General features: G+C 64.0%; 1 protein-coding gene across 13 annotated transcripts; it reads left to right on the plus strand.

Moving 5' to 3' along the window:
• Positions 1-1,184: 1,184 nt before the first annotated feature.
• CAMSAP3 (calmodulin regulated spectrin associated protein family member 3) lies at positions 1,185-22,024 on the plus strand. Of its 13 annotated transcripts, XM_045585982.1 has the most exons (21): positions 1,185-1,199; positions 1,352-1,513; positions 12,625-12,878; positions 13,673-13,795; positions 13,873-13,968; positions 14,147-14,179; positions 14,895-14,942; positions 15,182-15,320; positions 15,993-16,153; positions 16,232-16,325; positions 16,398-16,452; positions 16,589-16,662; positions 16,975-17,044; positions 17,150-18,578; positions 19,826-19,849; positions 19,914-20,053; positions 20,131-20,378; positions 20,708-20,807; positions 21,121-21,227; positions 21,305-21,423; positions 21,501-22,024. In XM_045585982.1, exons 2-21 carry the CDS (start codon positions 1,366-1,368, stop codon positions 21,804-21,806), a joined length of 3,768 nt encoding a protein of 1,255 aa, XP_045441938.1. In that variant the 5' UTR covers positions 1,185-1,199; positions 1,352-1,365; the 3' UTR covers positions 21,807-22,024. The 13 variants fall into 13 exon arrangements, with proteins under 13 accessions (XP_045441938.1, XP_036305724.1, XP_045441941.1 ...); XM_036449831.2 differs by lacking the exon at positions 1,185-1,199 and having other exon boundaries at positions 1,315-1,513; XM_045585985.1 differs by lacking the exon at positions 1,185-1,199 and having other exon boundaries at positions 1,315-1,513; positions 17,201-18,578.
• The last annotated feature ends 623 nt before the right edge of the window (positions 22,025-22,647 follow it).

The following is a 22,647-nucleotide window of genomic DNA, read 5'->3' on the forward strand; positions in this document are numbered from 1 at the left end:
ACGCTCAGAAAGTGACACATGTCAACACTCACATAAGCAAAAACATACAAGCCCTAACACGTATGTTTACTTACACATACACAATTACACCCAGATAAACACACCTAGACATATGGCCCACAAAGACCTAACACACAAACACTGTGCGCTCACAATTACACACACTAAGAAGCACACGGCAGATGTTTTTACGCAAACACAATGGAACCCACAAGCAAATATTAAGACAAAAATCCACACATAGGAATACACCCAGACATTTAGAAATATACCCAGTAACTACATCTCCATGCTAACATAGCACATTCAAATATATTTACTCACACAAATATGCAATTCCTAAATAAATATGCACACCAATAAATGCACCACAAATGGACATCCCTACACAGTTGTACCCACTTCCACGGTTTACATATTCTGTCACTGGAGGCTGACACCATATGAGCACAGTCACCCACAAACACACTCATGTGAATACACAGAATGCATAAAAATACAGTCCCACATACACTCATGTGTGTACACACAACACTCAAATACTCTTATACAAACACGCTTGGACACGAATACATCCTCATCTCCACACGATTGGAGCCTCAACAAATTCTGTTGATAGCACAAATGCACATGCAGATATTTGCAATCATACCCATTCAAATGCATTTATTGATACACGTTGTCACAAGTACACACACACTCTCAGAGTCCCTCAGATATTCCTTCATTGACCATAATCAAACCCTTGTACAAAACACAAGTACATTCAGGAGTTCACAAATGCACACACTCACGAAGCCACCGACACAGATGCACACTCATCGCTCCTCCATCCTCCGCACACAGACACCTCACAGCACAGATCCTCAGACACACAACACACACCTATGCGCATCAAATACACACTGGATCAGCACCTGATACCGCGGGGACACGCACAGGTGCATAGCACATTCTGGATGCTCATGGCCGCAGGCGGAACAGGTGCAGCCACGCACGGCGCCCGCGGGGGCGCAGGGCCAGCCGCACAGAGCTCACCCTGAGCGCGCACACGCGGCCAGCGCGCACATCGCGGCAGAGGGTCCTCGCCCCTCCGGCGCCCACGCGCACACGGGAGCGCGCACACACGGCGCGCACCCGGCCGCAGCCTCCGCCCCGCCCCGCGGGAGGACCGGGCGCGGCGGGCGCGGGGCGGGCGCACCTGGGCTCCGCCCCGGGCGGGGCGGGGCGGACGCAGCGTCGCGGACGCGGCCGCACCTGGCGGAGAGGCCGGGCCGGAGGCTGGAGGCCGGGGCTGCGGCGGCGGCGGCGGCGGCGGCGGCGGCGGCGGCGGGCGAGCGGCGGAGCGGGGCGCAGCCGGCAGCCATGGTGGAGGCGGCGCCCCCCGGGCCCGGGCCGCTGCGCCGGACCTTCCTGGTGCCGGAGATCAAGGCGCTGGACCAGTACGACTTCTCGCGCGCCAAGGCGGCGGCCAGCCTGGCCTGGGTGCTGCGGGCCGCCTTCGGGGGCGCAGGTACCGGGGGCGGCAGGTGCGGGCCGGGGCCGGGCGCGGGACAATGGCCGGGCGGTGCGGGCTGCGGCGCTCGCGGCGCGGACTTTGGCCCCGGCGCGGAGCGTGGGGGTGGGGCCGGCGCCGGGCCGGGCCCGGGTCCCAGGTGCGCGGGCGGGTCCGCCGCCGCGGGGTCTCCGTGGGGCCTGCGCGCCCTCCTCCCTTGCACACTCGGGTCACGCGCGCGAGGACCCGGTTGGCCCCGGACGCGCTCCCGGAGGCCGGCACCGCCCGCCCAGCCCGCCTGCGGCGCGGGCGCCCGGAGCCTCCCCGAGGCCGGCCAGGCCGCCGCGGTGCCCTATCGCCCGGTTTGCCCGGAGGCCGGGCCCAGGGGAGGGAACCGGCTGGCCCACGACGCCCGCGGGGGGCCAGGTGCGCCCGGGCCCGCACGTGAGGAGTCGGGCGGAGGGGAGAGGGTCGGTGCCCGGCACTGGAGGCCCGGCAGCCTCCCGCGGGCCACCTGCCAGAGCGGGGGCTGGGCCTGGCGGGGAAGAAGGGGTTAATTAAGGACCGGGCCTTCCTGTGGGGACGCCCTGCCCACCCACTCGCCCTGCCCACTGGTCTTGGCGGCACTTGGGCACAGCCCTTCCTCCCTAGTGGCCTTCCCAGACCAACCTGTTCTGGGTGTGGGTCCCGGATCGCTGCCCCTCTCCGGTTCCGCTCAAGCCCGTCTCCCCCTGCAGCCTGGCATGAGGGCCCACGCGGGGCCGCTTGCCCCAAGGAGCTGCTTGAGGAAGAAAGGTGGTTGGTGGAGAGAGACTCGGTGGCCCCAGCCCCCCGCAGCCCAGGTTCTGAGGCCGCAGAGGGCTCCCCTTTGGGGATCGGAGCAGGTTGAGTCCTGGCTCCCCCAGACTGTGCAGTCTCCCAGTCTCCACGCTCCCATTCCCCTCTGAAAAGAAGGCATTCCTTCACTGATTTATCCATTTCGCAAACGTCTGTGGCCCCACGGGACCAGGACAGGGCAGGAGTGACTGGAATCCCATCAGCGCCCTCTTCCCGGGGCTGCTGGGAGGCAGAGGCCCGGCTCACCGGCGGCTGCATGGGTGCTGCTGCTGGCATCCTGTGACTTCTTATCGAAAGATATTAATGTTACTCATTGTCCCCTGGCCAGCCGACAGCAGGCATTACGCTCCCATTTCACAGAAAGGAAAGTGAGGCCCCCTGAGGAGACACACAACCCACTCCCTTAGCCATGACACCTCCCCGAGGCCTCCCCACCTCTAAGCAGAGGCCGGGGAAGGTGGGCCAGGCCCCGACGGGAAGGTGGGCCCAGGACGCTGCTTGGGTCAGGCGCTCTGGGACTCTCCTGGTGCCTCTCGGGTGCCAGGCCAGGCTGGGAGCTCTGGTGGATTGGGGTGGGGGTGGGGGAGGGGGGTGGTACATACACTGTATTGCTGCTGCTTTGAGTGAGAGGTAGAGGGTGCAGCAGAGCCGGGGAGGGGGGATCCCTGAGACCCTCCCGGGCCTGGAGGTGAAGGGAGGCCTCCGGGGAGGAGGGCTTGAACCTTGAAGTACGCACAGGAGTGTGCCACGGGAGGCAGTCACATGCTGAGCAGGGGGTGTGGGCCAAGGGGTCCTGCTCTGAGGGAGGTGAGGGTGGGAGCAGGGGACAGGAGGGCCCTCAGGCCGGGGGGGTGTCTGAGGGCACTGGGGGTGGTAGGCAGCATTTGGGGACTGAGGAGATGAGGTCAGAAGAGCAAGTGGCTGGGGAAGGGGACGTCGGTGCCCCCAGGCACAGGTGTGAGGAGGCTGGCACAGTGCCGGCAGCACTGGAGCTCAGAGATGGGATAGCAAGGGTGCCATCTTGAAGCAGGTTTGGGAAACGGCCATGCAGTCCGTGTGCCACGTATCGGGGTGTAGCACGGGGAAACGGGGTTACGCAGCTCTGCGGTCATTAGCTGTGTGAGCTCCGGCAAGTTCTGGGCTGCCGCGCCTGGTTTTCCCACTGCACCGTGGGCAGGAGAACGGAGGTCCCGTAAGCACTAAAAAACAAACGGACGGAGGTGGTCGTGGTTAAATAAACGTGGTGGTGCTTGGAGTCACTGCCCCGAGGCCGCCCCGGAGCACGCTGGCCGGGCTGAGCCCCGGGAGCTGTGAAGGTAACGGGCACAGTGGCTTCCGAAGGCTTGGTACAAACAGGCCAGCTGTGGCTCTCAGCGTGGTTCTGTTGGACTAGATGTTGAAATGATGTCTAGAAGGTACAGGGGCCCTTGGACAGCACAGGGGCTGGAGGCACGGTTGGGAGTCTGTGGGTAACGTGCTGTTGTTGTTATTTTCCCCATTGATTTTTAGAGAGACCAGAAGCGGGGGAGAGGGAGAGGGAGAGGAACATAGATGTGGGAAAGACACATCGATTGGTTGCCTAGGGCGGTGGATAGCTTTTGGCTCCCCAGAAACTGAACCGCATTAGCCTACTGTTGGCTGGAAGTCTTACTGATACATAAACAACCAGGTAACATGTATTTGGTATGTTCTGTGTGTCACACATTGTATTCTTACAACAGTGAGCTGGAGCAAAGAAAATGTCATTAATAAGTCTTAGGGAAGAGAAGATGCATTTACAGTATTTATTGGGGGGGGGGGGAATCCATGTATACATACAGGGACCCATCCATTCAAACCCATGTTGTTCAAGGATAAAGTGTATATTAGGTTAAATAGATTACTAATTAACATTGCTTGTTTCTGCTTTTTAAATATGGCTCTTTTGGGAAGTTTAAAACCACATGTGTGATTTGCACTGTGTGTGTATGGGCCAGCACTGCTCTATAGTAAATGGGCGAGGGGGCTGATCTCGGCTCTCAGGCCTTTGGCACTGTCTGGAGACGTTCTTGGTTGTTGCCACTCAGGAGAAGGTGCTACTGGCATCTCATAGGAGAGACCATCTGACAGCACAGGACAGCCTGCCCTGCCCCTCCCTGAACAGAGAGTTATCCGCCCCAAATGCCAACAGAGGTGAGGCTCAGGGAAGTGCTTGTTAGACATCAGCTATCTGCAGAGTCTCTCTCCTCTGGCTTCATTGTGAAGGAAAAGAAACTTGTTTAATTGTTGATGGGAGCAGGAAATGAGTAGGAGCTGGAGAGACAGGGAGGTCTGGCTTTGAAAGATGGTCAGGATTGATTGAAGGAAGGAGGGACGGTGATTTCTCATTGCAGTTGGGATAGAGAAGGAACAGGTTTGGAGCAAGAAGCTAAGGATTGCTGAAACCGGTTTGGCTCAATGGATAGAGCGTTGGCTTGGGGACTGAAAGGTCCTGGGTTCGATTCCAGTCAAGAGATTCCAGGTTCAATTTGGTTGCGGGCATATCCCCAGTTGGGGATGTGCAAGAGGCAGCTGATCGATGACTCTCTCTCATCGATGTTTCTGACTCTCTCTCTCCCTTCCTCTCTGTATAAAATCAATAATATATTATATTTTTTAAGCTAAGGATTATGGGAGATGCCGTGCTCAGAGGGTAACGAAGGCCATCGTGGTGTGGGGGTGGGGGTGGGCATGTCTGTTCACTCAGAAGGCTGCTGAGACCGCGCTGTGGTGCTCTGCCTCAAAGGGGCGGTGTGTGTGGGGGGGGGACTGGGAGAGCTGGGGAGGAGGGCGTCCAGAGGAGGCCCTGGGCAGAAAGCCAGCGAGATACGGCCACGGGGTGCTGGGTGGCCTTGCTGGCCTTGAGGAGGCTGGAGCTGGCAGGGCAGGAGCCAGATCAGGGAGGGTGGGTGGGGGTGGGCTGGAAGGAGGTGCAGCCTGGAGAACTCGTCTTTCAAGGAGCTGAGCTGAGGGGCAGAGAGCAGGCACGACTCCACAGAGGTGGGGCGCTGCGTGGGGAGTTAGGTGCGATTTTAGGGGCGGGGCCGCGCCCTCCAGGGAGGCCAGGAGGCCGGTGGACGGAGCCTCTGGGCCCCGATGTGAAGAGGCACGGGGGGGGGGGGGGGGGCTGGCCACGTGCGGATGTTCTAGCACTAAATCCTGCCCGTTCCTTCACACGCATACAGAACCCACCACACAGGGCGGAAGCCACACACACACAGAGCGGAACCCCCTCACACAGGACGGAACCCCCCCACACAGCGGAACCCCCTCACACAGCGGAACCCCCCCCACACACAGCGGAACCCCCCCACACACACAGGGCGGAACCCCCTCACACACAGGGCGGAACCCCCTCACACAGCGGAACCCCCTCACACAGAGCGGAACCCCCACACACAGAGCGGAACCCCCCCACACACAGAGCGGAACCCCCTCACACAGCGGAACCCCCCCACACAGGGCGGAACCCCCTCACACAGCGGAACCCCCTCACACAGAGCGGAACCCCCACACACAGCGGAACCCCCACACACAGAGCGGAACCCCCACACACACAGGGCGGAACCCCCTCACACAGGGCGGAACCCCCTCACACAGGGCGGAACCCCCACACACAGGGCGGAACCCCCCCACACACAGAGCGGAACCCCCTCACACAGGGCGGAACCCCCCCACACACAGAGCGGAACCCCCTCACACAGAGCGGAACCCCCACACACACAGGGCGGAACCCCCTCACACACAGAGCGGAACCCCCACACACAGGGCGGAACCCCCCCCACACAGAGCGGAACCCCCTCACACAGGGCGGAACCCCCCACACACAGAGCGGAACCCCCTCACACAGGGCGGAACCCCCCCACACACAGAGCGGAACCCCCTCACACAGGGCGGAACCCCCCCACACACAGGGCGGAACCCCCTCACACAGAGCGGAACCCCCTCACACACAGAGCGGAACCCCCCCACACACAGAGCGGAACCCCCTCACACAGAGCGGAACCCCCTCACACACAGAGCGGAACCCCCCCACACACAGAGCGGAACCCCCTCACACAGAGCGGAACCCCCTCACACAGAGCGGAACCCCCTCACACACAGAGCGGAACCCCCCCTCACACAGGGCGGAACCCCCCCACACACAGAGCGGAACCCCCCCACACAGGGCGGAACCCCCACACACACAGAGCGGAACCCCCTCACACAGAGCGGAACCCCCTCACACAGGGCGGAACCCCCTCACACAGGGCGGAACCCCCTCACACACAGAGCGGAACCCCCTCACACACAGGGCGGAACCCCCTCACACATAGGGCGGAACCCCCTCACACAGAGCGGAACCCCCTCACACACAGAGCGGAACCCCCCCTCACACAGAGCGGAACCCCCCCACACAGAGCGGAACCCCCTCACACAGAGCGGAACCCCCTCACACAGAGCGGAACCCCCTCACACAGGGCGGAACCCCCCCACACACAGAGCGGACCCCCCCACACAGGGCGGAACCCCCCCACACACAGAGCGGACCCCCCCACACAGGGCGGAACCCCCCCACACACAGAGCGGACCCCCCCACACAGGGCGGAACCCCCCCACACACAGAGCGGAACCCCCCCACACAGGGCGGAACCCCCCCACACACAGAGCGGAACCCCCTCACACAGAGCGGAACCCCCCCACACAGGGCGGAACCCCCCCACACACAGGGCGGAACCCCCCCACACACAGAGCGGAACCCCCTCACACAGAGCGGAACCCCCCCCCACACAGGGCGGAACCCCCCCACACACAGAGCGGAACCCCCTCACACAGGGCGGAACCCACATACACACAGGATGGAACCCCCTCACACACAGAGCGGAACCCCCTCACACACAGAGCGGAACCCCCTCACACAGAGCGGAACCCCCTCACACACAGGGCGGAACCCCCTCACACAGAGCGGAACCCCCTCACACAGAGCGGAACCCCCTCACACACAGAGCGGAACCCCCACACACACAGGGCGGAACCCCCTCACACAGGGCGGAACCCCCTCACACAGAGCGGAACCCCCTCACACAGCGGAACCCCCACACACACAGAGCGGAACCCCCACACACACAGAGCGGAACCCCCACACACACAGGGCGGAACCCCCACACACACAGGGCGGAACCCCCACACACACAGAGCAGAACCCCCTCACACACAGAGCGGAACCCCCACACACACAGGGCGGAACCCCCACACACACAGGGTGGAACCCCCACACACACAGGGCGGAACCCCCCACACACACAGAGCGGAACCCCCCACACACAGAGCGGAACCCCCACACACACACAGGGTGGAACCCCCCACACACAGGGCGGAACCCCCACACACACAGAGCAGAACCCCCCCCACACACACACAGGGCGGAACCCCCACACACACAGGGCGGAACCCCCACACACAGGGCGGAACCCCCTCACACAGAGCGGAACCCCCTCACACACAGGGCGGAACCCCCTCACACAGAGCGGAACCCCCTCACACACAGGACGGAACACCCTCACACAGAGCGGAACCCCCCCACACACAGGGCGGAACCCCCCCCCCACACAGAGCGGAACCCCCTCACACACAGAGCGGAACCCCCTCACACAGAGCGGAACCCCCTCACACACAGGGCGGAACCCCCTCACACACAGGACGGAACACCCTCACACAGAGCGGAACCCCCCCACACAGGGCGGAACCCCCCCCCACACAGAGCGGAACCCCCACACACACAGCGGAACCCCCCCCCACACAGAGCGGAACCCCCCCACACACACAGGGTGGAACCCCCCCACACACAGGGCGGAACCCCCCCCCACACACACAGAGCGGAACCCCCTCACACACAGAGCGGAACCCCCTCACACACAGAGCGGAACCCCCTCACACACAGGGCGGAACCCCCCCCCCCACACAGAGCGGAACCCCCACACACACAGCGGAACCCCCTCACACACAGGGCGGAACCCCCTCACACAGAGCGGAACCCCCTCACACAGAGCGGAACCCCCTCACACACAGGGCGGAACCCCCTCACACACAGAGCGGAACCCCCTCACACAGAGCGGACCCCCTCACACAGCGGAACCCCCTCACACACAGAGCGGAACCCCCTCACACACAGAGCGGAACCCCCTCACACACAGGGCGGAACCCCCTCACACACAGAGCGGAACCCCCTCACACACAGAGCGGAACCCCCACACACACAGGGCGGAACCCCCTCACACACAGAGCGGAACCCCCTCACACACAGGGCGGAACCCCCTCACACACAGAGCGGAACCCCCTCACACACAGAGCGGAACCCCCCCACACACAGGGCGGAACCCCCTCACACACAGAGCGGAACCCCCTCACACACAGGGCGGAACCCCCTCACACAGGGCGGAACCCCCACACACACAGGGCGGAACCCCCTCACACACAGAGCGGAACCCCCACACACACAGGGCGGAACCCCCTCACACACAGGGCGGAACCCCCCCCCACACAGAGCGGAACCCCCTCACACAGAGCGGACCCCCTCACACAGCGGAACCCCCTCACACACAGAGCGGAACCCCCTCACACACAGGGCGGAACCCCCTCACACACAGAGCGGAACCCCCACACACACAGGGCGGAACCCCCCCACACGGAGCGGAACCCCCACACACAGAGCGGAACCCCCACACACACAGGGCGGAACCCCCACACACACAGAGCGGAACCCCCACACACAGAGCGGAACCCCCACACACAGGGCGGAACCCCCCCACACACAGGGCGGAACCCCCCCACACACACACAGAGCGGAACCCCCTCACACACAGAGCGGAACCCCCCACACACAGAGCGGAACCCCCACACACAGGACGGAACCCCCCCCCACACACAGGGTGGAACCCCCCCACACACAGGGCGGAACCCCCACACACACACAGGGTGGAACCCCCCACACACAGGGCGGAACCCCCACACACACAGAGCAGAACCCCCTCACACAGGGCGGAACCCCCTCACACAGGGCGGAACCCACATACACACAGGATGGAACCCCCTCACACAGCGGAACCCCCACACACAGAGCGGAACCCCCTCACACAGGGCGGAACCCCCTCACACACAGGGCGGAACCCCCCCCCACACAGAGCGGAACCCCCTCACACACAGGGCGGAACCCCCCCACACACAGGGCGGAACCCCCTCACACAGAGCGGAACCCCCTCACACAGAGCGGAACCCCCTCACACACAGGGCGGAACCCCCCCCCACACAGAGCGGAACCCCCTCACACACAGGGCGGAACCCCCTCACACACAGCGGAACCCCCTCACACACAGCGGAACCCCCTCACACAGAGCGGAACCCCCCCACACAGAGCGGAACCCCCTCACACAGAGCGGAACCCCCCCACACACAGAGCGGAACCCCCTCACACACAGGGCGGAACCCCCACACACAGAGCGGAACCCCCACACACAGGGCGGAACCCCCTCACACAGCGGAACCCCCACACACAGAGCGGAACCCCCTCACACACAGGGCGGAACCCCCCCACACACAGCGGAACCCCCTCACACACACAGAGCGGAACCCCCTCACACACAGGGCGGAACCCCCACACACAGAGCGGAACCCCCACACACAGAGCGGAACCCCCTCACACACAGCGGAACCCCCACACACACACAGAGCGGAACCCCCTCACACACAGGGCGGAACCCCCACACACAGAGCGGAACCCCCTCACACACAGAGCGGAACCCCACACACAGCGGAACCCCCTCACACACACAGAGCGGAACCCCCTCACACACAGGGCGGAACCCCCACACACAGAGCGGAACCCCCACACACACAGGGCGGAACCCCCACACACAGAGCGGAACCCCCTCACACACAGGGCGGAACCCCCACACACAGAGCGGAACCCCCTCACACACAGAGCGGAACCCCCTCACACAGAGCGGAACCCCACACACAGCGGAACCCCCTCACACACACAGAGCGGAACCCCCTCACACACAGCGCGGAACCCCCACACACAGAGCGGAACCCCCTCACACACAGCGGAACCCCCTCACACAGAGCGGAACCCCCTCACACAGAGCGGAACCCCCTCACACAGAGCGGAACCCCACACACAGCGGAACCCCCTCACACACACAGAGCGGAACCCCCTCACACACAGGGCGGAACCCCCACACACAGAGCGGAACCCCCTCACACACAGCGGAACCCCCTCACACAGAGCGGAACCCCCTCACACAGAGCGGAACCCCCTCACACAGAGCGGAACCCCCCCACACACAGAGCGGAACCCCCTCACACACAGGGCGGAACCCCCACACACAGAGCGGAACCCCCTCACACACAGCGGAACCCCCTCACACAGAGCGGAACCCCCACACACAGAGCGGACCCCCACACACAGCGGAACCCCCTCACACACACAGAGCGGAACCCCCTCACACACAGGGCGGAACCCCCACACACAGAGCGGAACCCCCTCACACACAGCGGAACCCCCTCACACAGAGCGGAACCCCACACACACAGAGCGGAACCCCCTCACACAGAGCGGAACCCCCACACACAGAGCGGAACCCCCTCACACAGAGCGGAACCCCCACACACAGAGCGGAACCCCCTCACACAGAGCGGAACCCCCACACACAGAGCGGAACCCCCTCACACAGAGCGGAACCCCCTCACACAGAGCGGAACCCCCTCACACACAGCGGAACCCCCTCACACACACAGAGCGGAACCCCCTCACACACAGGGCGGAACCCCCACACACAGAGCGGAACCCCCACACACAGGGCGGAACCCCCTCACACAGCGGAACCCCCACACACAGAGCGGAACCCCCTCACACACAGGGCGGAACCCCCTCACACACAGGGCGGAACCCCCCCACACACAGAGCGGAACCCCCTCACACACACACAGGGCGGAACCCCCACACACACAGCGGAACCCCCTCACACACACAGAGCGGAACCCCCTCACACACAGAGCGGAACCCCCTCACACACACAGGGCGGAACCCCCTCACACACACACAGCGGAACCCCCTCACACAGGGCGGAACCCCCTCACACACAGAGCGGAACCCCCCCACACACAGAGCGGAACCCCCTCACACACACACAGAGCGGAACCCCCCCACACAGGGCGGAACCCCCTCACACACAGGGTGGAACCCGCACACAGAGCGGCTTCCCTGTGGAACGAGCCTGGGCCTCCCTGGGAGAACCGTGAGGGCAGGTCCCCGCTGGCCGCCGGCGCCCTCAGCCGCTTGGGGCTTCCGGGCAGTTTATTCCGATCTTTCTCCGCTACTTCTGGGTCCTGCTTGAGGCCACGGGGGCTTCCTTAAGCCTCTCCCGACTGCTCTCCCTCAGGGTTTCCGTGACTCTCCTGTGTCTGTGTGTCTGTGTGTGTCTGTGTATGTGTCTGTGTGTCTGTGTGTCTGTCTCTGTGTGTGTATGTGTCTGTGTGTGTCTGTGTGTGTACGTGTCTGTGTGTGTGTGTGTCTGTGTCTGTGTGTCTGTGTCTGTGTATGTGTCTGTGTGTCTGTGTGTGTCTCTCTGTGTGTGTGTCTGTGTGTGTCTGTGTGTGTCTGTGTGTGTGCGTGTCTGTGTGTGTGTGTGTCTGTGTGTGTCTGTGTGTGTGTGTCTGTGTCTGTGTGCGTGTCTGTGTGTGTCTGTGTCTGTGTCTCTGTGTGTGTGTGTCTGTGTCTGTGTGCGTGTCTGTGTGTGTCTGTGTCTGTGTCTCTGTGTGTGTGTGTCTGTGTCTGTGTGCGTGTCTGTGTGTGTCTGTGTCTGTGTCTCTGTGTGTGTGTGTCTGTGTGCGTGTCTGTGTGTGTCTGTGTCTCTGTGTGTCTGTGTCTGTGTCTGTGTCTGTGTGTCTGTGTGTGTCTGTGTCTGTGTCTGTGTCTCTGTGTGTGTGTGTGTCTGTGTGTGTGTGTGTCTGTGTCTGTGTGTCTGTCTGTGTGTGTGTGTCTGTCTGTGTGTGTGTCTGTGTCTGTGTGTATCTGTGTGTGTGTCTGTGTGTGTCTGTGTCTGTCTGTGTGTGTGTCTGTGTGTGTCTGTGTCTGTGTGCGCGTCTGTGTATGTGTGTGTCTGTGTCTGTGTGTCTCTGTGTGTGTGTCTGTGTCTGTCTGTGTGTGTGTCTGTGTGTGTCTGTGTCTGTCTGTGTGTGTGCGTGTCTGTGTGTGGGGGTGGGTTCCGGGGCCCTGACCTGCCCCCTCCCCGCAGAGCACGTGCCCGCGGAGCTGTGGGAGCCCTTCTACACGGACCAGTACGCGCAGGAGCACGTGAAGCCCCCGGTGACGCGGCTGCTGCTCTCGGCCGAGCTGTACTGCCGGGCCTGGCGCCAGGCGCTGCCCCAGCTGGAGGCGCCCCCCGGCCCCTCTGCTCTGCTGGCCCTGCTGGCCCGGAGGGGCATGGTGCCCGCCCTGCCCGAGCGCCCCGTGCAGGAGGCCGACCTGAGGCACCAGCCCGTCCTCATGGTAGGCCCCGCTCAACGCCCACCATCGCCCACCACCACCGCCCACTGCCCACCGCCCACCGCCCACCATCACCGTCCCCTCTGCCCACCATCCACCGCCACCGCCCACCGCCCACCATCACCGTCCCCTCTGCCCACCATCCACCGCCACCGCCCACCGCCCACCATCACCGTCCCCTCTGCCCACCATCCACCGCCACCACCCACTGCCCACCGCCCACCGCCCACCATCACCGTCCCCTCTGCCCACCATCCACCGCCACCGCCCACCGCCCACCACCACCGTCCCCTCTGCCCACCATCCACCGCCACCGCCCACCACCCACCATCACCGTCCCCTCTGCCCACCATCCACTGCCCACCACCCACCATCACCCACCACCACCACCCACTGCCACCACCCACCGCCCACCACCCACCATTCACCGCCACCACCCACCGCCCACCACCATCCCCCGCCACCACCCAAAACCACCGCCAACCCCCCAAAGGCTCCTCCAACCAGGCCAGGTTCCTCCCAGCAACACTCCTCCCACCAGGCATGGGTCCCCCCAAAAGATACTCCTGTGGCCCTTGAGGACTTGCCTATATGCCGCCTTCTCCCCCTCCCTCCCTGGCTCCTCTCCCCAGGGCCCACCACCAGCCCCGCCCTGCCCTTCACGCCCCCCCCTCCCGATCCTCCCCTTCACGCACATACACAGACACACACTCTCTCTCTCTCACACACACACACACTCACACAGACACGCACGCACACGCACACGCACACCCTGTCCCTCCCTTCTGTCCCCACAGGGAGCCCACCTGGCTGTCATTGACGCGCTCATGGTGGCCTTCGCCTCGGAGTGGACGAAGACGCTGCCCAGCCCGCTGGCGCTGGCCAGCCTGGAGCACAAGCTCCTCTTCTGGGTGGACACGGTAGGCGCCGGGCGGGCGGGCGGGCGGGCGGGGCCGGGGTGCCCGGTGCCCGGAGCACTGAGCCCTCCTGCCCCCAGACGGTCCGGCGGCTGCAGGAGAAGACGGAGCAGGAGGCAGCCCGGAGAGCAGGGCCTGCGGCGCCTGCGGACGGGGTGGCCCCCGCGCAGCCCTCGGTGAGGCTCGGGCAGGAGGTGGGCGGAGGGACGCACAGTCAAGGGCCGGGTGGGCAGAGCGGCCGTTCCTGCCCTGAGGGTGTTAGAGGTGACTCTGTCTTCCTCCCTCTCCTCCCCTCCTCCACTCCGCTCCCCTCCCCTGGGCCTGCTCCTCTCACCTCTGCCTCTCTGGCGTCAGTGCCCCACACGCTGGTACTGGAAGCTGGTTCCTGTAAGTGGGGCCCTCTGCCCCGGCTGCCTGCCTGCTTGTCGCTCTGTGTCTGTCTGCCTGTCTGCTCCTCTCCTGCCTCCCCCAGCTGTGAGCAAAGGAGGTGTGACCCCCAGCCCTGGGGGAATCTGCTGTTCACTGAGCGGCAGACAGCCCCCTCCCCCAGTCAGGGGGTAGATCTCCCTGTTAGCTTGTCAGCCTGGGCTGAGGGGGGAGTCTGGACCCCAGCCCGTCAGACACGGCCCTGACCCTGATGGGGCAGGCGATGGGGAGACCCCTTCCAGCCGGAGGACGGCCCGCACCCAGAGGGGCGGACTCTCCTGGGGACAGATCCAGCCTTGGGGTGGGAGGTGCCCATCCCTGAGGCACAGGGGAAGTGACCGCTGGCTAGGGGCGGCCTGGGGCTGGATGGGTCCCTGCCTTTTCTCACTCCAGGCCTCTTGCCCCAATCGTGGGGCCTAGGTTGGGGTTCCTCTCCTTTTGCTTACCTGCTTCCTTCCCCTGAGCTGGGCCTGGGTCTTCGTGGGGGGAGGATTCCCTGCATGGAGGCTGCTCTGTGGGGTCCCCTCAGGCTGGGAGGAGCCGGGGTCCCCAAAGCCGGCCAGAGTGCAGGCAGGGAGCTCGGACGGGGCTCAGGGCTTCCTCCCTGCTCCCGGAGGTGTGCTTGGGCCCGGCAGTCAGCACCCTCCCCCGCTGACGGCTGCTCCTCTCCCCCCAGCACGCAATTGCCTTCTGTTTGAAGGAGTCGGGGAGCAAACCCCCCATGGTAATGTATCCCCCCCCCCCCCCCCCGGTCCCAGGAGCCCCTCCCCAGCCCCCACGCTGGCCTGGCTGCTCGAAGACACCTCCTCTGCCTGCTGCTGCCCTCCCCCGCTCCAGGCTGGCCCTCACTCTGGCTCTGGGACCCCCCCCGTGGCGGAAACCCCAAGCTTCCCTGCCCAGCCTGCATGACCACCAGCCTGAGGGCCAGCCTGGCCTCTGACCTGACCTGACTCCCACCCGCAGATCCGGTATCGCAAGGACCGCACTGCGGCCCGATGTGCCCCCTGCTTTCCCACCGTGACTGGCCTCCAGGACCTGTCCAGCGGGGCCGCCCTGGCCGCCACGATCCACTGCTATTGTCCCCAGCTGCTGAGACTGGAGGGTGAGTGACGAGGCCGGGCCAGACGCCCTCCCCGGGCCCGGCCTCCAGGCGTCGGCTCCCCGAGTGGTGCAGCCGCGCCCAGTGCCGCTTCCAGCGTCGGCCGACCTGGCTTTAACCTCTTCCCCTGCTTAGCCGTGCGACTTCACATAGTGTCTAAACTGGTCTGTGCTTCATAAGACTCATTCCTGCAGCAAATATTTCTAGAGTGAACTGTGTGCCAGACTTCGTTTTAGAGGCCAGGGATCCAGTGGCTCACATTCTAGTTGGGAGAGAAAGACAGCACGTTCATCTGGAAGAAAGTGTTCGGTGCTAGAGAGTGCTGGGCCATCAGGAAAAGTTTGTTTAAGGTTTTTAGAGAGAGAGGAAGGGAGAGAAACATCGATGCCAGAGTGAGACTCCTGCACACCCCTTCTGGGGATTGAGCCCGCAACCCAGGCATGCATGTGCCCTGACCGGAACGGAACCTTTCGGTGCACGGAGGACACCCTGCCTCTGAGCCACACCAGCAGGCAGAGGAGCTTTTTGAGTTGAGTTCTTGGGGACTAGAGGCCTAGGTTTTGGAAGTAGCCGTGCAGAGACCTGAACCAGTACCCATCTCAGTGCCCAGCTGGTGGAGGGTGCCTGGCGCTAGACCCACAGGAGGCCTCCTTTTTCTGGGGCCCCTTCTCATAGCCCGGCATTCTGTCCCCACAGAGGTGTGCCTCAAGGACCCCATGTCGGTGGCGGACAGCCTGTACAACCTCCAGCTGGTGCAGGATTTCTGCGCCTCCCGCCTTCCCCGGGGGTGCCCGCTGTCCCTGGAGGACCTGCTGTATGTGCCACCACCCCTCAAGGTAAGGCCGCTTCGGGCCTGTGGGCACGTGGGCATCCAGGACCGTGGTCCCTGGGCTCACCCTGCCTTCCGCTTCCAGGTCAACCTCGTGGTGCTGTTGGCGGAGATGTTCATGTGCTTCGAGGTGCTGAAGCCGGACTTCGTGCAGGCCAAGGACCTGCCTGACGGCCACGGTGAGGCCTGGCCCGGGGTCCAGGTGGGAGGTGGGGGCCGAGCTCCGACTGACCCTCCTCTCTCTGCTGCAGCCGCGTCCCCCCAGGCCACCGAGGCCTCCACCCCTCAGAACAGCAGCGGCAGTAGGTACGCTTTCCCACGGGGTGAGAGTCCGCACCTGGCGCTCCTCCTCCCGCTGGTCCCTGGGACAGGCTCAGGGATGCTCTGCCGGGCCCCGGGAGAGGTGAGGGCAGGGCCCTGGCTGATGCGCATCTCTTGGCAGTTCTCCTGTCTTCAACTTCCGCCATTCACTCCTGTCGCCTGGTGGCCCCCAGTCCCCACTCCGAGGATCCACAGGTGAGAGCACAGGGATGTCCCTGAAACCCCCGCCCTAAAGACCACCCAGCTGATTCATGTCACCTTTGACCCCTCCACTGGGTCTCTTTGGCCCAGTAACACTCATTGACCCCCACACTGACCAGTGGCTCAACAGGACTTTCTAATAACATTAAACGGACCCCCGCTATCCATCCACATAGTGACCATCGGTGTCTCACCCAGGGAGACCCCTGGCCTACCCCACCATGGCCCCCAGTGACCCCACCCCCTAGTGACCAGTGAGTGGCCCCCCTCATAGTGACCACCAGTGACCCCTCCCCACCCTCCCAGGCTCACTGAAGTCCTCCCCATCCATGTCCCATATGGAGGCCCTGGGCAAGGCCTGGAACCGGCAGCTCAGGTGAGTGCATCTCCAGGGCCTGGGCAGTGGAGGGGCTGGGCCAGCTGGGGCTGGGGTGGGGCTGGGGCTTGACCCAGGGGCTGACCCCTCCCTCTGGCCGCCCAGCCGTCCCCTTTCCCAGGCTGTGTCATTCAGCACCCCCTTTGGCCTGGACAGCGACGTGGATGTCGTCATGGGAGACCCGGTCCTCCTCCGCTCTGTCAGCTCAGACAGCCTGGGCCCCCCGCGCCCCGCGCCGGCCCTGGCCCCCGCCCACCCACCCCCGGAGCCCGGAGACCTGCCTACCATCGAGGAAGCCCTGCAGATCATCCACAGCGCCGAGCCCCGGCTACTCCCGGACGGGGCTGCTGACGGCAGCTTCTACCTCCACTCGCCCGAGGGGCCCTCCAAACCCCCGCTGGTCTCCCCCTACCCCCCCGACAAAGCACCTGCCTACTTGCCCCACGATAGCCCCTCAAAACTGTCTCCCTGCCGGGCAGGGGAGGTACTGTCTGAGGGCTCCCCGAAGGCGGGGCCTTCAGCCTCAGCTGCCGGCAACTCTGAAGTGAAGATGACCAGCTTTGCTGAACGCAAGAAGCAGCTGGTGAAGGCCGAGGCCGAGGCAGGAGCGGGCTGCCCGGCGTCCACCCCCGCGGAACCGGCGGCTCTGAGCTCAGAGATGAGTGAGCTGGGAGCCCGGCTGGAGGAGAAGCGGCGGGCCATAGAGGCCCAGAAGCGGCGGATAGAAGCTATCTTTGCCAAGCACCGCCAGCGCCTGGGCAAGAGCGCTTTCCTGCAGGTGCAGCCCCGGGAGGCTGGAGGGGAGGCGGAGGCCGAGGCGGAGGCCGAGGCGGAGGCAGGCCCTGCCCCTGGTGGGGAGCGGCCAGCGGGGGAGGGCCAGGGTGAGCCGTCCCCACGGCCCAAGGCAGTGACTTTCTCACCAGAACTGGGCCCAGTGCCCCCCGAGGGCCTGGGGGACTATAACCGGGCAGTCAGCAAGCTGAGCGCTGCCCTGAGCTCATTGCAGCGGGATATGCAGAGGCTCACAGACCAGCAGCAGCGGCTCCTGGTCCCGCCCGAGGCCCCCGGACCCACCCCACCTCCCGCTTCGTGGGTCATCCCTGTCCCCGTGGCGGGTCCCAAGGCTGCGTCTGCCAGCCCCACACGGCGAGCCCCCGCCGTCCGGCGCAGCCCCGGGCCCGGCCCCGGCCCCACCCCCCGCAGCCCGAAGCACGCGCGGCCGGCGGAACTGCGGCTGGCGCCCCTGACCAGGGTGCTCACGCCTCCCCACGACGTAGACAGCCTCCCGCACCTGCGCAAGTTCTCGCCGAGCCAGGTGCCCATGCAGACGCGCTCCTCCATCCTCCTGGCGGAGGGGCCGCCTCCAGAGGAGCCCGCGGCCAGGCCGGGCCTCATCGAGATCCCCCTGGGCAGTTTGGAAGAGCCCTCGGCCGAGAATGAGGGCGACGGGAGTCCCCCTGGTGCTGACGATTCCCTAGAGGAGGACGGCTCTTCAGAGGGAGCTCCCCGCACTGGGCTGGGCTTCTTCTATAAGGTGAGCCGTCTGGCGGGCGGGGGCCGGGATGCATGGATGGGAGAGGGGAGGTGGGGGGGTGTTGGAACAATGGGTGCACGCATGGTCAGGCGGATGGGTAGAGGTGGGCGGATGGGTAGAGGGTAGGCGGATGGGTAGAAGGTGGGCGGATGGGTAGAAGGTGGGCGGATGGGTAGAGGGTAGGCGGATGGGTAGAAGGTAGGCAGATGGGTAGAAGGTGGGCGGATGGGTAGAAGGTGGGCGGATGGGTAGAAGGTGGGCGGATGGGTAGAGGGTGGGCGGATGGGGGCTAGGTAGCCACATGGGAGTGGGCAGTGTGTGCGGCCGGATGGACAGATAGGTGGGGTGTGTGCACACAGATGGGGGTGTGCAGATGGATAGATGGGTGGGTGATGGACAGAATGGACAAATAGGGCAAGGGTCATCAATTACATCTCCTTCCCCCTCCTGCTGTCTCCTTCACACGCCCCCTTCCTTCCAGTGGCCTTGCCAGTCCCCCTTCCTGACCCTGTCCTATTTCCCATTACTCTTCATCCTCATGGCACTCAGCCTGGGCCACATCTCTCACCTGGACACCTGCAGTCACATTTAAAAAAACAGATTTTTAAAATTTATTTCAGAGAAGGGAGAGGGAGAAACACCAATGTTGATCAGCTGCCTCCTGCACACCCCACACTGGGGATGGAGCCCACAACCTGACCATGTGCCCTGACTGGGCATTGAACTGTGACCTCCTGGTTCAAAGGTTGATACTCAGCCACTGAGCCACACCGGCCAGGCTGCTGTTATATTTTGAATGGTATGCAGTGACCCCCTCTCGCAAATACCTGCCATTTCCAACTGAGCAGCCAGAGATGTTCAGAGTGCAGATTGGTCCTGGTCACTGTCCTATTAAAAACCCCTGAAGCCCCCTTTGCTCTTAGCTAAACCCAGTCCTTAGGCCCTGCTCAATCCTGTGCAATGCCGTCCTCCCAGCTCTGCGTCCCGACGCGTCTCCTGCTGCCCCCATCCTTGCTGGGCTAGTGCTGCCTCAGGGCCCTTGTACGTGCTCCCTCTGCTCTCCTCCCTCCTCCCCCCCTGGGTGCTCCTTCAGGAAGCCTGCAGACTGGCAGCTGTTGGTGCCGTAGCACATGCCTTCCCCACTGAGGCTGCTTTGTGGGAGCAGCTCCCAGGTGTGCCCTGCCCTGCGTGTCAGTACCCAGCACGTGGGGCTGTGCATACTGTGGGCGCCAGCTGAATGCCTTTAGAACAATCACAAACCGAAAGTACAGGTGAGTGGCTGGCGGCTGGGCTGACCGGTCCAGGGAGACACCAGCTGGACTCTGCCTGCCCCAGGATGAAGACAAGCCGGAGGACGAGATGGCCCAGAAGCGAGCCAGCCTGCTGGAGCGGCAGCAGCGGCGGGCGGAGGAGGTGCAGCGCCGGAAGCAGTGGCAGGAGGCCAAGAGAGAGCAGCAGCGGGAGGAGGCTGCACGGTGAGGCCGGGCAGTCCAGGGACCCTTGCACCCGAGACCCCGTCACCCGCCTGACGGCTCCCTCCCTCCACCTGTAGGCTGGCCCAGGAGGAGGTGGTCCCTGCGCCCCCAGCGCCCGCTGCAGAGGAGGCGGGCCCCCGGCGGGGCGAGTTCACTCGGCTGGAGTATGAGCGCCGGGCCCAGCTGAAGCTGATGGACGACCTGGACAAGGTGCTGCGGCCGCGGGCCTCGGGGCCAGGCCGGGGCGGACGGAGGGCCCCCCGGCCACGCTCGGGCTGCTGTGATGACTCTGCTCTGGCTCGAAGCCCAGCCCGCGGCTTGCTGGGTGAGGACCCGGGGGGAGGGGGGATACATTGTGGGGGACCACACGTGGGTGAGGAAGGTCTCGGGTAGGACTGTCCTGCCTGCCAGGTGAACTCTTCCAAAGGGTGTGGGCTGCGGTAGAGGAAGGGCTGTTGGGCCGAGCTGGCTTAATAGATGAAGCTCCTTGGGTACGTTTGGGGGTGAGAGGTTTCTGCTCGGGCTGCATAGCGTGAGGGTTTGGGGGCAGGGATGACCTCTATTCCCTCCCCATCTGCCAGGCAAGGCCCCACTAGGCACTTGGGGAGATGAGGGGCCTTTGAGTGGGGTCTGACCCATGCACTCTATCCCTAGGTTCCCGGCTCAGCAAGGTCTACTCCCAGTCTACCCTGTCCCTGTCCACAGTGGCCAATGAGGCCCCCAATAACCTCGGCGTGAAGAGGTCCACGTCTCGGTGAGTTTGGCCTCTCGGTTTATATGTGCATATATGTGAGCTTTTGAGAGTGACATGGCATGAGTGAGTGTATCTGCCACTAAAGGCTGAAAGGGCAGCTACAAGGACAAGTGGGGTGTCTGTCCTGAGGGACAGGACCCACGGCTGTGCTGAGGCCCTGAGTGAGGGCACTGCATGCACTTGGGCGTGTACGGCGCACAGTACGGCGCCCTCTGCAGAGGCAGAGGGCTGCAGGCTGTTCCTTCCCTAGCCCCCCGCACACTGCAGCTTCCCCTGCCCAGCCCAGCCCGCGTCTCCCCGTCCTTCCCCGCAGGGCTCCGTCCCCGTCGGGCCTCATGTCCCCAAGCCGCCTTCCTGGCAGCCGCGACTGGGAGAACGGCAGCACGGCCTCCTCGCCCGCGTCAGTGCCTGAGTACACCGGTGAGTGGGCGCAGGTGGCCGGTGCTGGGCCCCGGGCCCCCCTCCCTGCCCCTCCCTGCTGACTGCCCTGCCCCCAGGTCCCCGGCTGTACAAGGAGCCCAGCGCCAAGTCCAACAAGTTCATCATCCACAACGCCCTGTCGCACTGCTGCCTGGCGGGCAAGGTGAACGAGCCGCAGAAGAACCGCATTCTTGAGGTCAGTCAGTGCCCAGGGTGGGTCCGGCGGGAGGGGTGGGGCCTCGCCGTGCTGGCTGACCGCCCCCTGCCCACCAGGAAATTGAGAAGAGCAAGGCCAACCACTTCCTGATCCTCTTCCGGGACTCAAGCTGCCAGTTCCGGGCCCTGTACACGCTGTCAGGGGAGACGGAGGAGCTGACCCGGCTGGCGGGCTACGGCCCCCGCACCATCACGCCCGCCATGGTTGAAGGCATCTATAAGTACAACTCCGACCGCAAGCGCTTCACCCAGATCCCCGCCAAGACCATGTCCATGAGCGTGGATGCCTTCACCATCCAGGGGCACCTCTGGCAGAGCAAGAAGCCCACCACCCCCAAGAAGGGGAGTGGTACCCCCAAATAGCCCTGCTCGGGTGGTGCACGGCCACCACCCTCTCAGACACTCAGGGGGGATTCCTGGGTCCTGTCTGTCCCTAACCTTGTCTGGGTGGGGCTGGAGTCCCCACCCTCTAATTTTCGTCTCATCCTGCTGTGGGGCTGAGCTGGGAGGTTCAGGGACTCAGGGCTCAGCTCAGTCCCCGTCTGTCCTCCTACCTTCTTGAATAAAATAATTTAAAGTGACCTTGAGCACTGGCGTCGCCCGAGGCTGGCTGGGGCACCTGGTGTATCTGCCTGAGAGGGTTTCCCAGTCACTCCTGAACCTGTCCGTCTCTTCAGCTCCCCTGCTGGCCCTACACAGCTCTGGCCAAGGCCGGTCTTCCTGCCAGCATCCCCACCCCGTCCCTTAGACATTTCTCAGCCCTGCTCTCCCCACGGCCTTCCCCATCCCTGTCCTCCCCAGCGTGCCTGTTATTTGCCTCTCCTGGCACTTGGTCTGTGGCCAACGGCTAAACTTGATCGTCTCCTCCAGCTGCCTGCCTACATCTCTAGGCTGGTTACCGCCTGAGCCCGGGATCCCGTGTTGTCTCCTCAGAGCTCCTGGCATGGCCGGACGTCTGACGCCCTACCCCAGAGCGTGAGCCAGGCTGGGCGTCTCCCTGGAGCTCTGGCACGCCAGGGAGGGAGCAGCTTCCCGGTGCCCTTCAGTACCGCACACTTCACCCCAAAGCCTCCCCTGTGCCCTATCGCTTCTCTGTCCCCATGACCCCCTCGTCCAAGTCAGCAGCCTGGGTCTCCCCATACTCCCAGCCACCTCCTATCACAGCCAACCCCACAGCAGCCTGCATGGCACAAATCTGATTACA

Source organism: Pipistrellus kuhlii, unplaced genomic scaffold, assembly GCF_014108245.1.
Source record: "Pipistrellus kuhlii isolate mPipKuh1 unplaced genomic scaffold, mPipKuh1.p scaffold_m20_p_21, whole genome shotgun sequence".
In the NCBI taxonomy this organism is placed as follows: domain Eukaryota; kingdom Metazoa; phylum Chordata; class Mammalia; order Chiroptera; family Vespertilionidae; genus Pipistrellus; species Pipistrellus kuhlii.

What these genes read in the sequence shown, in the direction of transcription:
- CAMSAP3 (XM_045585982.1), top strand. Translation starts at nt 1,366, where the DNA reads ATGGTGGAGGCGGCGCCCCCCGGGCCCGGGCCGCTGCGCCGGACCTTC. An exon ending in GGACCTGCCTGACGGCCACG is followed by an intron (nt 16,326 to 16,397) that starts GTGAGGCCTGGC and finishes TCTCTGCTGCAG; the next exon opens with CCGCGTCCCCCCAGGCCACC. An exon ending in ATCACAAACCGAAAGTACAG is followed by an intron (nt 19,850 to 19,913) that starts GTGAGTGGCTGG and finishes TGCCTGCCCCAG; the next exon opens with GATGAAGACAAGCCGGAGGA.